General features: G+C 35.0%; 1 protein-coding gene across 3 annotated transcripts in view; it reads right to left on the bottom strand.

The window, feature by feature from the left end:
- The window catches only part of LOC140759398 (nodulation receptor kinase-like), a 57,548-nt gene that overhangs the window by 12,800 nt on the left and 29,603 nt on the right, over window positions 1–15,145 (bottom strand). For all 3 annotated transcript variants that reach the window (XM_073095951.1, XM_073095953.1, XM_073095952.1), the window contains exons 10-11: window positions 1,298–1,487; window positions 397–529 (exon numbers count right to left, since the gene is read on the bottom strand). In XM_073095951.1, the coding sequence (XP_072952052.1) occupies window positions 397–529; window positions 1,298–1,487 (323 nt within the window). The remainder of the gene's footprint in view (window positions 1–396; window positions 530–1,297; window positions 1,488–15,145) is intronic.

Genomic DNA, 15,145 nt, shown 5'->3' with positions numbered 1-15,145 from the left:
ACCCCATTCTTTTTTCTCTTTCTTTCACCGTCATCGTTTCTAGAATCCTAACGATCCATTTATTTCACATCAAAAGGAATAAGGTCAAAATGTGTAGGTTTAATGGAAGGCAAATATTTAATATGGGAAAGCAACTGGATTATGGTAATTCATCCATTAACATAAATAAAATAGTTTTTCCTGAACTAAATACACTAGATGCAATTCTGCCAATTTGTATCTTTCAACAAGAAGAGCTGCAAGGTAATGCTCAAAACTCAAAAGATCAAAGGCTGTAGATGCAGATGTTAATGATAGAGGAAAGACATAATTTATATCTTTGTATTAGTTACCAGCATGTAATCTAGACACTAAATTCATGAGAAAATCAGAAAATAAATATTACTGCTACCATACCCATTCGACTAAGCTCCATTCATTTCGTGGCCTGTGTATGTTGAGAGGCTCTCTTCCAGTCACAATCTCTAAAAGAACCACTCCAAAGCTAAAAACATCACTTTTGGCTGAGAGCTGCTGGGTTGAATAATATCTACAATAGAACAAATTTAATCTTTCAGCTGCTTGTTCCACTGTTTTCCAGGTAACAAATTCCATATTATAAAATAGTAGTTATTGACAAAAGTTTACATGTTTAGAGAAGCTTTCAGATGCAAATATACAAAGATCTTAAGAAAGAGGTACAAGAACATCTACCACTAAATCCTAAGTTAACAGAATGCCTGATCATCAACAGAAAATATACTGAATTAATAGGAATGTCAACAGATACCAAGCGAAAATTGTTAATTTCAACACCGTGACTTGTCTGGAATTCAAGAAAACTAGAAAAATATTCCACAGGAAAACATTCTTATATGGGCATTGATAGCATTTTGATACAGTGGTACAGGTATCCTTTCCGTACTATACTAGTGTACTCCCAAAACCTGCATACACAAAGCCAAAACTATGACCCATTATGCCACCCAAGATCACATGCAAGGGCATTCAACCATAAGGCAGTCACGCACCACTGACCTATTGTGCATAAGTATCTATTCCTGTTGGCCTAGCATTTGAAACCTCTATAGCTTCCTGTACTTGTGGCATTGGAAATCATAATAATGTAAAAATACTGCACTATATATTTTATATTAAGTAGTGCACCATAGTTAATTCATATCCTTAATAAAAATGATTAAAAAGATTGCAATTACAATTCATAGTAACTATGATGAAACATCCTGAATGTTCAAAAATATATTTGAAGAATAAATTGCTCAAATTAAGTACTTCAAGAGATAAAGATCAAATTTACTCTGGATCCAAGTATCCTGCAGTTCCTCTCACTTCAAGGGATACACCGCTATCCCCTTCTTGAGGGGCATATTTAGAGAAACCAAAATCTGCCAACTTTCCGCACATGCTATGATCTAGAAGAATGTTACTAGACTTGACATCCCTGTGTATTATACAGCGAGCACCAAAATTGTGCAGGTACATCAAACCTGAATAATATCAGAAGAAGCTAGTGTCATGATTTGTCAAAGCTAGTATAGCATAATATGTCATCTGTCAAGCATTGAAACTTGAATATTTAAAATGATCTTCACACAGGTAATGTAACAACCCATAATTTTAAAACATAAATATATAAATAAAAATTAAATAATGAGCAATTTTATTTTATCTTTTATATTTTAGGATTTTTATTAAATTAAATTAAACTTTTACGTATATCTTTAAGAAGAAAACCGTAGAGGAGATTCTAAGGGAATAGGTAGGGGCGGTACTATGGCAGTGATATAGTACCGAGAATAGGAAAAAGAAAAAAAAAAGATTTTTTCTTGAGAGAGATTAGAGACAAAAGAGAAAAAAAATAGAAAACGATGAATACGTGTACAAAGAAGAGAATAGAGATAGGACAATATATAGAAAAGAAAAAGAACTTATCATACCAAAGAGAAGAAAAGGAAAGAGAAGACAATCATGGAGCGCTTTGGAATCCATGCAGATTACGATTTAAGATGCGAAAATTAAATTATTTTAGATTGAGCAATCAAGGCAAGTTCCTACTCATATTTTCTTAAATTTTTATTATATAAAAATAAAATTGATGAATTGAAAATATCTCTTTATATTTATTCTTATCCTATTTAATTTTATGAGATAAGAAATTTTACAATATTTAATAAAGAATTACAGATGCTAAGATTTTGTATTTTATAGAAAATTCAGATTTATTATTCTTGGAATAAAAAAAAAGGATTTTATTGTTTATATTTTCAGATTTCTGAAATATATTTAATATTTATTTCTATTAAAGAAAAGAAGATATAAATAAGGAATATTTCAATTTACATGAATTTCAGATTTCTGAAAATAATTAATATTTATTTTTATTGCAGAAAAATAAGATATAAATTGGAAGTATTTCAATTTAAATGAATTAAAATAATTAATATTTATTTTTATTGCAGAAAATAAGATATAAATAGGAAGTATCCCAATTTAAATGAATTTTGGATTTCTAAAAAATTATTTATTATTATATTTTATTTTCAGAAAATAACAGAGGAAATCTTTATATTAATATATTTTATTTTCTGTAAATAAAATATAAAGATCTTTATTTTTGAGAAGACGATCACAAATAAAATATTATTTTGAGATGTGGAATTTTATAAGATCAAATATTAGATTATTATTATTTTTTTGTTTTCTGACTTATATATATATATTTTGATTTATTGATTTTTTGTGCATATATAATATTTAGAACAATTGAGAATTTTGATGATTGAGAAATTTGGTACTTGAGATTCAGAATGAATCGGTACAGTTGAATATTGATAAAAATGAGGTCTAGAACCCAATTTATTTTCAAGAAGATAAATTTAGGAAAAAGATTCTTAGAATGTAACTTTGTGACGTATTTGATACATTTAGTTAGGATCTTTTTTTAGTTGTTTATTTTCAATAAAATAAAATTCCTATAAGTTGCGTTCGAATGCAGGTAGGGTCGCGTTCAAATACCCTTGCGAACGCCTACATCAAGTTCGTAAATACAGAGGACGTGAAAAGTGCGTTCGAACGCGGTCGGGCGCGTTCGAATGCCTATATTGTATTCGCACATACAGAGAACGTCTTTTGTGCGTTCGAACGTGATCGACGGGATTGCACTAGGATTAAGGTTACTTATTATTATTAGGGCTTTTGGCTAGTATCTATAAAGGTGTGGATGGCAACCAAATTCATTATGTTATTGGATTATTAATTTGTTGCCTCCTATCTTCTCTTTATTCTCTCTTTCTCCTCCCTCTTCACCAACCTACCACCTCAACCGTTGGTAAGGTCTCTCCTAATTTCTAATCTCCCTCGTCTGTCGAGTCCTCCCTCTTCTTTGGGATCTCGACCACTTCTTTCCGTTCGTCTACATCCCTTGACCACATTGACCATCCACCTTCATCTCCATAATTATCCATAACCCCTACATCCACTCCACCTATCGCCACCATCATCACCCGCGTTCTTTTGTGTTTTCGTTCCAGTTGCAGTTCGAATTTGTGAAGGGCTACAAAAATTGTAGATTAGGGAGTTATAAATCTAATCCACTTAGTTTCGTAATTTTCTGACTACAGGAGAATATTTGACAAATATTTTCCCATGATTGCATAGACTGATTCCTATAATAAATCTAGATTTTGAAGGAATCGTTCTGTAGCCGATCTTTTAGTACTGTAACCCATCAATTTGGTATCAGAGCTAGGCGAACCTCATACTTTCATTAATGGTTGAAACAAGGAAGATGACGTCGACAAGGAGACCAATGGAGAGCACACCAACAAGAGAAGACTCAACCCACGATAACCCTAACCGTGAGGCCGATTCCTTTGCAGTGACCACGGCAAGATCGAGTCAACCAACGTCCACGAGTGTGAAGATAGGCTTGGCGGATGAACTTAGGGACATGTTCCAAACATTACTGCATAGAGTTGACGCAATGCAAAATGATCACAATGATTTAAAGAAATTTGTGATGAATCGATCGGCTTTATCATCTCCTCGACGACGATCAGTGCCTCGAAAAGGACCAACGGTGGGACCACACCGAACTAGGTCCAGGTGCAACATGTGAGTGTCAATAATCCCCTCTTACTCATGCCTACACATTATCCCCCACCTCCGTTACAAAACCCAAGACTAGCGGTGGTGGTACCCGAGAGGCGAGCGGCACCAGTGCACTTTATCGATGAGGAGGATTGGCACTTTGAGGATGAGGTTGATCCCTTCGGAGATGGTGATGGACATGCTCGAGGATTTAGAGAAGAAGATCAACATGCGCAAAGGTTCAGATCTAAACCAAGAATCTTTCGTGAACTCGACAATGGTATTCGGGGGAGAACCGCACGCTTGGAATTTTCAAAATTCCAAGGTGGTAATCCAACGGATTGGGTGTTTCAAGTTGAACAATATTTTAATTGTCAAGGGACAGCAGAGGATACAAAGGTCCAGATGGCAAGCTTTCACCTCCGAGGAACGTCATTGCATTGGTATAGATCGGTTATTTATGGTAGAGGATTTACTAGTTGCGCTGACTTTTGTAGGAGGATTACACGTAGATTTGGGATAGCAGCATATGAAAATTTTACTGCCACATTAAGCAAGATGGTTTAGAAGACGACCGTATTGGAGTACCAAGCTGAATTTGAAAGAGTTAGTAGTCGTTGTGAGCCACCATAGCCCGAACCGACATTGATGAGCACATTCATTTTAGGCTGCGGGTTGAGATACAGGTGAATGTTCATGCTCTTTGTCCTATCACTCTTGAGGAGGCTTTTAAGAAGGACATGAGGATGGAGCAAAAACATAAAGCTCTCCAGATAGTAGCAAAAATAAGTTGGGGCAACTGAGATGGGCGATTTGCACCTAGAATGCCGACTGGAAATTCTGCAGATTCAAACTCTCACATCTGTCCAGATGGAGCAAAGAGCTAAAGGCCTTTGCTTTCGATGCGATGAACATTTCACCCCCGGTCATCGATGTTCCAAACCAATCGGGAGTGTGATGCTCATCTACGGCCTTTGCTTTCGATGCGATGAAACAGACTCGTTAGAAAGCATTGTGTGCACATCCTCATCGATTCCGGGAGTACACACAACTTTCTAGATGAGAGGTTAGTGAGGAGATTGGGTTTGGATGCTAAACCGACCACGGGATTTGACGTTACTATTGGAGATGGCATGAAGCTTAAGGCGGAGAGCTTTTGTCGTCGAGTCGATATACAAGATGCAAGGACACGACATTATTGTGGACTTATATCTATTGGTGCTGCGAGGAGTGGACATTGTTCTAAGCACACAATGGTTACAAAGCTTGGGACTCGTCTCTTTTGATTTTCGGAGCATGTGGATGAAATTTAAGCAAGAAAATAAAAATGTGCGACTTGATGATGTTCGATCTCCACCAATTCCTGCGATGCAGCTGATGGTAGGGCTACCATGTGCGAGTGACTTGACTTATCTTCTTCAGTAGGACCAGCAAAAGGCGAGCCTTAGATGAGCCTAGATACTACCATTGAGTTGTCTAATTTATTAGACAAATTTGCTGGACTGTTTGAGGAATGAAAAGAGTTATCACCAAAGAGAACGGTAGACCATCGCATTGAAATTGTGCCCGGGGCTGCACCGGCGAATGTGAGGCCATATCGGTATCCACATGTGCAAAAAAAAGTTATCTCCAAGATGGTAGCCAAAATGTTGGAGCAAGGCCTCATTCAACCAAGTCATAGCTCATACTCATCCCCCATGCTATTGGTGTGAAAAAAGAATACAATAGAGCATTTTTGTGTCGACTATCAGGCACTAAACGCTATAACCGTCAAGGACTGGTATTCCATTCTGGTTATAGAGGAACTGCTGGACGAGCTTCTAGGGGCGACTATATTCAGTAAGCTGGACTTGAGAGCCCGTATTATCAAATTAGAGTTCATTAGGCGGATGTGCACAAAACTGCATTTTGGACTCCGGAGAGGCATTACGAGTTCCGGGTGATGCCTTTTGGTCTCACCAATACTCCAGCTACCTTTCAAGGCCTCATGAATGATATATTTCGACCTCTATTGCGAAAGTATGTCTTGGTATTTTTTGACATTTTGGTATATAGCAGGACTAAATTGGAGCATTGGTGGCATTTGGAGGATATGCTGAATTTGTTAAAACAAAATCAATTGAAAATCAAAAGGTCCAAGTGCCTATGGGGAATACCACAAGTGGAGTATTTAGACCATATCATCTCAGCGGAAGGTGTTACAGCGGATCCTCAAAAGATTGCATGCATGACCGCTTGGCCTATTCCTACTACCACCACCGGATTGAGAGGATTTTTGGGGCTGATCGGGTATTATCACTGCTTCATCGTCGGGTATGATAAGAACGCTGCTCCTCTCACTTCTTTGTTGAAGGACTTTTATAGATGGACGAATGAAGCCACTATAGTCTTTGAAAAACTGAAAAACAACAATGACAACGGCATTCGTTTTAGCGTTATCGGACTTCACCAAAGTGTTCATTGTGGAATGTGGTGCATCGGGTGTTGGCATAGGAGCTGTACTAATACAGGGAGGACATCCCATTGCCTTTCTTAGTAAAGTTTTATCATAAAAATCTCAGCAATTATCGACTTATGAGAGAGATGTTGGCAATTCTGCATGCGGTGACAAAGTGGAGGTCTTATTTGATCGGTAGACGATTCATTATATGAACCGATCAAAGGAGCCGTCTATACTTTATGGGACAACGTATACACACTCCGGCACAACAGAGATGAGTCACAAAATTGTCGGGATATGATTATGAAATACAATACAAAAGGGGAACGGAAAATAGCACGACGGTTGCACTATCGCCTCAACCCGATACCGTGGAGCTTACAACCTATTCTTCTCCTACTTTTCCTTTCCTTGACAAATTGAGATATGCATGTACATCTGACTCAGATATTTTGAGATTGTTGCAGGAGGTGTTGGATGATCCAGAGCGCTATCGAGAGTTGGAAAACTAAGGCGGTTTGTTGCTGGACTGGAGATGCATTTGGGTGCCCGTAAATAATGGATTATGGCAGAAATTGTTGGAGCATTTCTACCAAACTCCAGAGGCTAGTCATGAGGGTGTCTTGAGGACTTATAGAAGGATATCTCAGAATTGCACATGGCCAAGATTAAGGCGGGATGTGAGAAGTTTTCTTCGTATTTGCGAAGTCTGTCAAAGGGCTAAGGCAACCACATTAAAACCGGCCGGATTACTTTAGCCTTTACCTATACCGGACTGTATTTAGGAAGACATTTCTATGAATTTCATAGAGGGTCTTCCGTTGGTACGTGGTTATTCCGTTATCTTTATGGTGATTGACAGATTGAGCAAATATGTACACTTTTTAGCATTGTCACATCCATTTTCAGCCAAGTCAGTGGCTGAAATTTTTGTTAAAGATGTTGCTTGGTTATATAGCATGCCACGTACGATTTTCTCTGATCGTGATCGTATATTTATGAGCGACTTTTGGATGGAGTTTCTTAGATTGCAGGGAACTCGATTAAACTTCAGTTCGGCCTACCATCCACAGACGGACGGCCAAACCGAGGTGGTCATCGAGGCATTGAGCAGTACTTGAGGTGCTTTGTTGGAGAGATGCCGAGACGATGGTTAGAGTTCTTACCATGGGCGAAGTTATCTTACAACACCGCCTACCATAGCAGCATTGGCATAACTCCACTTTAGATAGTGTATGGACGCACGGCTCCAACATTATGCGCTTATGATCCGGTGGCATCTGCAGATTAGACAGAAGTAGACTTAGCTTTGATGGATAGAGACGCCATATTGAGGAGGTTGCGTGCCCATCTTAAACTTGCTCAAAATCGCATAAAGTAGTTTATGATTGTAGTTATAGGGAGCAGGAGTTCGACATAGGTAGTTGGGTGTTTGTGAGGGTGCAACCGTATCGACAGGTGACCTTGCGTCCGATGCAAAACCAGAAGTTAGGACATTGCTACTTTGGTCCGTTTCAGGTTTAAAGCGTATTGGTCCGGTTGTATATCGTTTGGAGTTACCGGAGGGGTCGAGAGTACATCCTGTCTTCCATGTTTTATTACTGAGGGAGTGCATTGGTGATTATGAGGTCGTTGAATCAGTTCTACTGGAGCCATTGAAGGAGATAGAGATTGTAGATCCAGTTCGTGTACTTGCTAGACGCCGACGACGACATGGTACCGGATTAGAGATGGAGATTCTAGTTGAGTAGCTTGGTAAGCCATCCGATGAGGCGACATAGGAGTTGGAGACTGACATTTTGGAGCATTTCCTCGACTTTTTACCTTGAGGGCAAGGTGGGGGAAGCGTGGTGGGCTGATACATTTAGTTGGATATTTTCTTATTGTATTAGTTATCTATTTTCATTAAATAAAATTCCTATAGGTTGCGTTCGAACGTATGTGGGGTGGCGTTCGAAGACCCTTGCAAATGCCTACATCAGGTTCGCAAATACAAAGGATGCGAAAGTGCATTTGAACGCGATCAGGCGCGTTCGAACGCTTACATCGCATTCGCACATACAAAGAACGTGTTTTATGCATTCGAACACAATTGGGCGCATTCGAACGCGATCGACAAGATTGCACTAGGATTAGGATTATTTATTGTTATTAGAGCTTTTAGCTAGCCCATATAAAAGTATGGATGCTAGCCAAATTCATTACGCTATTGATTATTGATTTTTTGCCTCCTATCTTCTCTCTATTCTCTCTCCCTCCTCCCTCTTCACCAACTTTCCACCTCAACCGTTGGCAAGGTCTCTCCTAACTTCTAACCTCCCTCGTCTGTCGAGTCCTTCCTCGTCTGTCGAGTCCTCCCTCTTCTTTAAGATCTCAATCACTTCTTCTCGTTCGTCTACATCTCTTAACCACATCCACCATCCACCTTCATCTCCATAATCATCCATAACTCCTATATCCACTCCACCCGTCACCACCACCATGACCCGCGTTCTTTCGTATTTTCGTCCCAGTTGCAGTTCGAATCTATGAAGGGCATAAATACAAAAATTGTAGATCAGGGAGTTACGAATCTAATCCACTTGGTTTCGTAATTTTCTGACTATAGGAGAATATTTGACAAATATTTTCCCACGATTGCATGGGCTGATTCCTGTAATAAATCTAGATCTTGAAGGAATCATTTCGTAACCGATCTTTTAGTACCGTAACCTATCAGTGTTACCAAGTGACTCTAGCGGGATTAAAGAAAAGATTTTTGAATTTTTGTCTTGGTGACTCTAATCTTACTCAACAGCTAGTAGAAAAGTTGTTAGGGTATTACAAAGTACTTACTGTGACCTTAGACAGATCAACTATCTAAAAAAGTCCCGAGCGCCACCCTGATAGTGACTAGGTAATGCGATATGGCAACGGGTCAGAGTACCCATTAATGAGACAATATGATATTTTATCAATTTTGGCGACCATGATTGTACACTTTTGGCAGTTATTGATTCATTTTATATTGATTTATTTAAATTGAGATATTATAAATGATTTATAATTCAATTTCCATGATAATACACTTTAGTGGATATTGATTCATTTTATGTTGATTTATTCAATATGAGTTAATATGAATGATTTATGACTTTAATTTAACATCTATGGATTTTGAAATTCAGTATAAGAGACAAGAAAATTATTTATTTTACAAGACGACTTATATATATTATTATGATTTTTTTTCTGCTACTATATGTATCACATGTTGATATTGTCATTAGACATATTATTAGTAGAGTAGGTTATTTGCTAGGCATCTAGCTCATGAGGACTTGTTATTTTGTAGGAATTTAAAAAGCCGCTTAGTGAAGACTCCTGAAGGCTTAGTACTATTTCCGCTGTGTCAATCTATTTTAGGATTTGATCACTATTTGGGTTTTCGTGTTTTCTCTGAGTTTTATCCTAGAGATTTGCGGTCATCATGTTCTCAGATTGGGGCATGATAGAATAGTATCAGAGCCAGATTTTGAACTACCTAGTAGATTCATTACGAAAATTCAGTACTTAGAGTCCTTTAGATTAACTAATCAAGATTTTTTTTATGACATATTTTCTTATAAAATTATGTCAGTTAGATAGTTATATCAATATAATATGTGATTATCAGAGTAGCTGGCAGAAGCATGGATTATAAATTTATTTATGATGTGAACCGAGTCAGATCGGATCACGTCAAAGGGGGATTGGGCTCAATGGATTGAGTCTAATTATCTTATTTGGTTTTTTGGTTTAGTTAGAGTCTTAACAGGTTAGGAATTTATTTAATTAGCTAAATCCAGCTCTGCGCAGTTTTAGAAAAATATTCGTAGAATATTCTACACATATCCAAATAATATCAAACTAGTTGGATAAGGTTGCCGACCTCGAGATCTACAACTTTGATATTCATAACTTCTCTAGATTTGGAATCTATCTGCGACGAAAAGAAGGGTTAATCCGAGAAAATAAGGAAGACTAGTTTTGTTGGTTGGCTTTTAACTTAGTTATTGATTTGTTAGGATTTGTTTGGAGTTGTTTAACTTAGTTAATAAATCCGTAGGGTAAGCCTCTATATATATGTGGCGGAAACCATAATTAGAGTTGTATGATGATGATGATTATTGGAATTGGCTTTAGCCTTATCTCCTTCTCTACTTAACTCTAGCCATTGGCACTCTCTCCCACCTTCCTTCTTCCACCGTCCAAATCTTTAGTCGGCTTTTTCCAGCTTCTAACCACCCTGTTCTACAACAACTTCTCCCCCTTCACACCAAGAACTAAACCTAGAATCCATCTAGCCATTGGAGGGCTATCAAACTAGAATCTAAGTTTCGGAACCGTTGCGGATCGGATTAAGCCGGTTCGTAACAATTTATGATGTTTGTGAAAAGAGAGTTGAATTGCTTATACTGATGATGACATGGATGCATTGATTTATTATAATTTAGCAGCTTTAATTTAGATTTATTATGGAGATAAATGCAAGTCAGATGGTTATTTTTGGATTTAGTGTTATAATATTCAATTAAAGATCTCATCATTTCTAGAATGGATTGAGATTTGATTTTTTTTTTTATGTTTTAGGATAATTGAATTATCTTTGAATTATTACTTCATAAATTCATCTAATGGAATTATATTTGAGGATTTGAATCTTATATTTTGGATTAAAAATAAATGAGATTCGGCTATGATAGTTTGGAGATGCTTGAACTTATGTTTGGATTACTATATTTTGGAATTTTATCTGATTTAATAGTGATTGATACATTAGTATTATAGAATAAGAAAATTATAGAAATTGGGAAGAATTGTACTTGAATAAGAATATTATATAGATGAAATTTCTAATATTAAGATTGTATCATGATTTAAAGATTGAGGATTGTTTGTTTTTCTTAAAAAAAATAGTTGACAATTTTTATATAGACTTGATTGACGTTAATATTCGAAGAAATTTTAGATAATAGCATAACTCGATATGCTTAAAGATACCTATAGAGTGTGAAAAGTTTTTAGATGATTTAATTTTATTTGGAAAGATGAATTATATTGGTTATATAATATCAATTATTTGGAAGCTATGAAGCATGGATACGGATACGAAATACGGGGATACTGAGATATGGATATGGGGATACAGAGATATGGATATGAGGATACGATAAATTCTTAAAAGTAAGATATGGATACGGCATAGATACGCTAATAAATAAATAAATAATATATTTTTAATTTGTTGTCAACCAATATGACATGTGGTAAAAAATGATTATCCCATAAATGATAAGATAAAAAGAATGAAAGCTACATATTTAATATCTATATGCCTAAAACTTTAGAATAATATTGTAATAGAAATTGATATGAAACTTAAAATGTTAATGAAACATCGAAACCTAATTCAACTATTGACATATGAGATTTTTAGTCTATATTGATTACTTGATAAAATATCTTCTTACTCATTTGGATGTTGATGTGAATTTTGGTGATAACAAAATAATAGGATAATTTTCTATGATAGATGAGTCATTAGAATTTTGATTTATAAATATAATGTCAGAACAAGAACATATTTTAGTTGAAAGCTTAGTCTGTGGATGACTTATATTATACTTGGAGGAGAATATTAGGTTTTCTTATTGTTGAGGAGATGATATAAGGATTTATGTTTAGATATCAATCATGATATATAGAAAGAGATAGTATTGATTTTATTATTAGTGGATCTACAATTTCCTATTCTTTATATACTATTGATAAATTATATAGGTGATCAATTTATGATTCGAATGTTGAGAATTATGTGAGAAATCTCTAGGGGAACTGAATCGGCAAGTTATATATTTGATATCAGTATCTTTTGAAATTATTGGATTTTGATCATAATAATTTAAATTTCATGAAATCGTATAGAAGATCTATGTTAATTGGTTGATTAGCTTTTGACATTTGTATTGACAAAAGAAAATTTTGAGTGAGCGATAGAAAAAAAAAAAGATTCTAACTTATGAAAGAAATTTTAAATTGTAAATTTCATCGAAAGATAAAAATAAAAGCCCTTCAACGCTATCATCTAGATATTTAGTTAAATAAGAGTAACGAGTTATATGAAAATTATTTGACATGTTCCAAAAATTTAAGTATTGGGTAGAAATTTGATATATTTATTAGAAATTGGATCATGATAATCTATTATAGAAATTGGATCATGATAATCTATTAAAGTTCTAAGTTTCGAGAACGAAACTTATTTTAAGGAGGGTAGAATGTAACAACCCAAAAAATTTTAACATAAATATATAAATAAACATTTAGATAATGAGGAATTTTATTTTATGTTTTATATTTTAAGATTTTTATTAAATTAAATTAAAATTTTAGCTATATCTTTAAGATATTAGAATCCTTATTCTAATAGAACTCTTATTATATATTTTTTTATTATAAAAAGGAGGCCTAGAAGAAAACCCTAGAGAAGATTCTAAGAGGGTAGCTAGGGACGGCACCGTAGTGCTACAGTCCCGAGAATATGAAAAAAAAGAGATTTTTTTTTTTGAGAGAGATTAGAGAGAAGACACTTTATAGATTAAAAAAAAGAGCTCATCATATCAAAAAGAAAAGAAAAGACAAGACAATTATGAAACAATTTGGAATCCGTGTAAAACCGTAAATTACGATTAAGATGCAAAAATTAAATTATTTTGGATTAAGAAATCAAAATAAGTTCCCACTCATATTTTCTTAAATTTTTATTATATAAAAATAGAATTGATGAATTAGAAATATCTTTTAATATTTATTCTTATCCAGTTTAATTTTAAGAGATAAAAAATTTTACAATATAATGATGTCAATTATGCAGAAAATTAGAATTTCGTGTTTTCTCTGAGTTTTATCCTAAAGATTCACAGCCATCATGTTTCCGGATCAGGGCGTGATAGATAACTCATGCTGACTTATAGGTAATTTCTGAGTATCAAATGAAAGTTTTATTTTCTGATACCTGTACTCAGCATCATTTTGTCTTGTCATATATGTCATGAACACCCATTCAAAATACAGACATTATTGAAGCCTATGTCTTGTCATATAAGTTTTTTAATGTTGTTGGTGACATAAACAATTCTCATCAAGGTTGGTGTTAATTTGGCCTATGCCCAGGAATTGGAGATAAAATATGAGATAAAAGTTTGTCATCTTTCATTGTCTTTCAATTATTTCTGTGTCTAAAGATTTTCCAAAGAGCAACTTCCAAATAATTGCTCTCTTATGGCATAAATTGCAAGCAAAGGTTAATAAATCTATAGCTTTCATAGCAAGTCAATCTACTGGCTGATAATTAAATTGATTTTTAGAAGGTTGATGTTTATATTGACATGTTGGCTACAGAAAAAAGTATTAGTTCTTTTAGGATCTTTCAGATCCTTGAGTGGTCCTTGCGCATTAATCTTTTTTTTCAGAAAAGTCTTAAATCCTGATGATGTCGATGAAATAGGAACATTCTAAACTCTTCTGCTGTTAGAAAACTAGAACTATGATTGAGAATGCATATCACATATCTGAGGTTCAAACCATAAAGTTACCTTAGTCAGATCCTATTGTCCACAACTAACCACAACAATGGTAATTAGGCATTTGGTTGCAATAATTTGGAGTCAACGTAATCATCTTTATTTATTCTAAGGTCCAGAATAAAGGAAATGATATATTACCTTCTTTTATTACATTTTCTTATGTCATTTTAGTCTTCCGCATTGTTCCAACAATCAGCAGCATAAGCGGTGGTACTGGGTAAATTGACTCGCATGTACATTATGTGGTCCTTATATGCATACTCTCTCATGACTACCCATGTTGTCACATGCTACTAGGAATCAAGCATGTCTTACTTTAAATAAATCTAGAGTTAAATACATTTTGCTATCTTGTATTTATACTGAAAATCATTTTACCCCGTTGTACTTCAAAAATGCTCAATTTCGAACCCCTTGGATCCTACTAACAATGAGTTGCCATCTAGTTGAAGAACATAAGTATCTCTAAGACAGCTTTCCCGAATTAAAATATATTATATATTTATATAATTGGAGACATATTAAATTCTTGAGATACATGATTTGTTATAGTACTGGATAAATATATATAATTCATTATTTAAAAGAAAGCATAAAATTTTATTAAAAGAATGGTTAATAGAAAGCATAAGGATACCCAAGTAAGCACCAACAATAAGGGGTGCCTAGAGGGAGATTGATCACGAAAGATGCAACCATGTGGCCCACGTCCGACATTCAAACACACGTCGTTTGCTAGAATTCTGTAGTGAGTTATCCTCTTGTGATTTCTATCAACTAGATGGGTACCCGATCTGAATAGATATTGATACATGCTTAACAGATTGCAGGGTATAATCATGACTAAAATACTCTTAGCGAATGGTCTAGAATGATTGTGTCATTTAGAGTTGATATTAATGATTGAAATATTGAGAAATGCATTGCTTCTTTCATATGTTGATATACATTATTATCTAGTAGTCGTTATACATCATATATGGATGTATTTAAAATTGTCATAGCATGG

The sequence above is a fragment of the Typha angustifolia genome, chromosome 4 (assembly GCF_048772165.1).
Source record: "Typha angustifolia cultivar Huaian chromosome 4, ASM4877216v1, whole genome shotgun sequence".
In the NCBI taxonomy this organism is placed as follows: domain Eukaryota; kingdom Viridiplantae; phylum Streptophyta; class Magnoliopsida; order Poales; family Typhaceae; genus Typha; species Typha angustifolia.
Note: the sequence above shows the minus strand (reverse complement) of the source record. Positions and strands in the feature narration are given on the sequence as shown.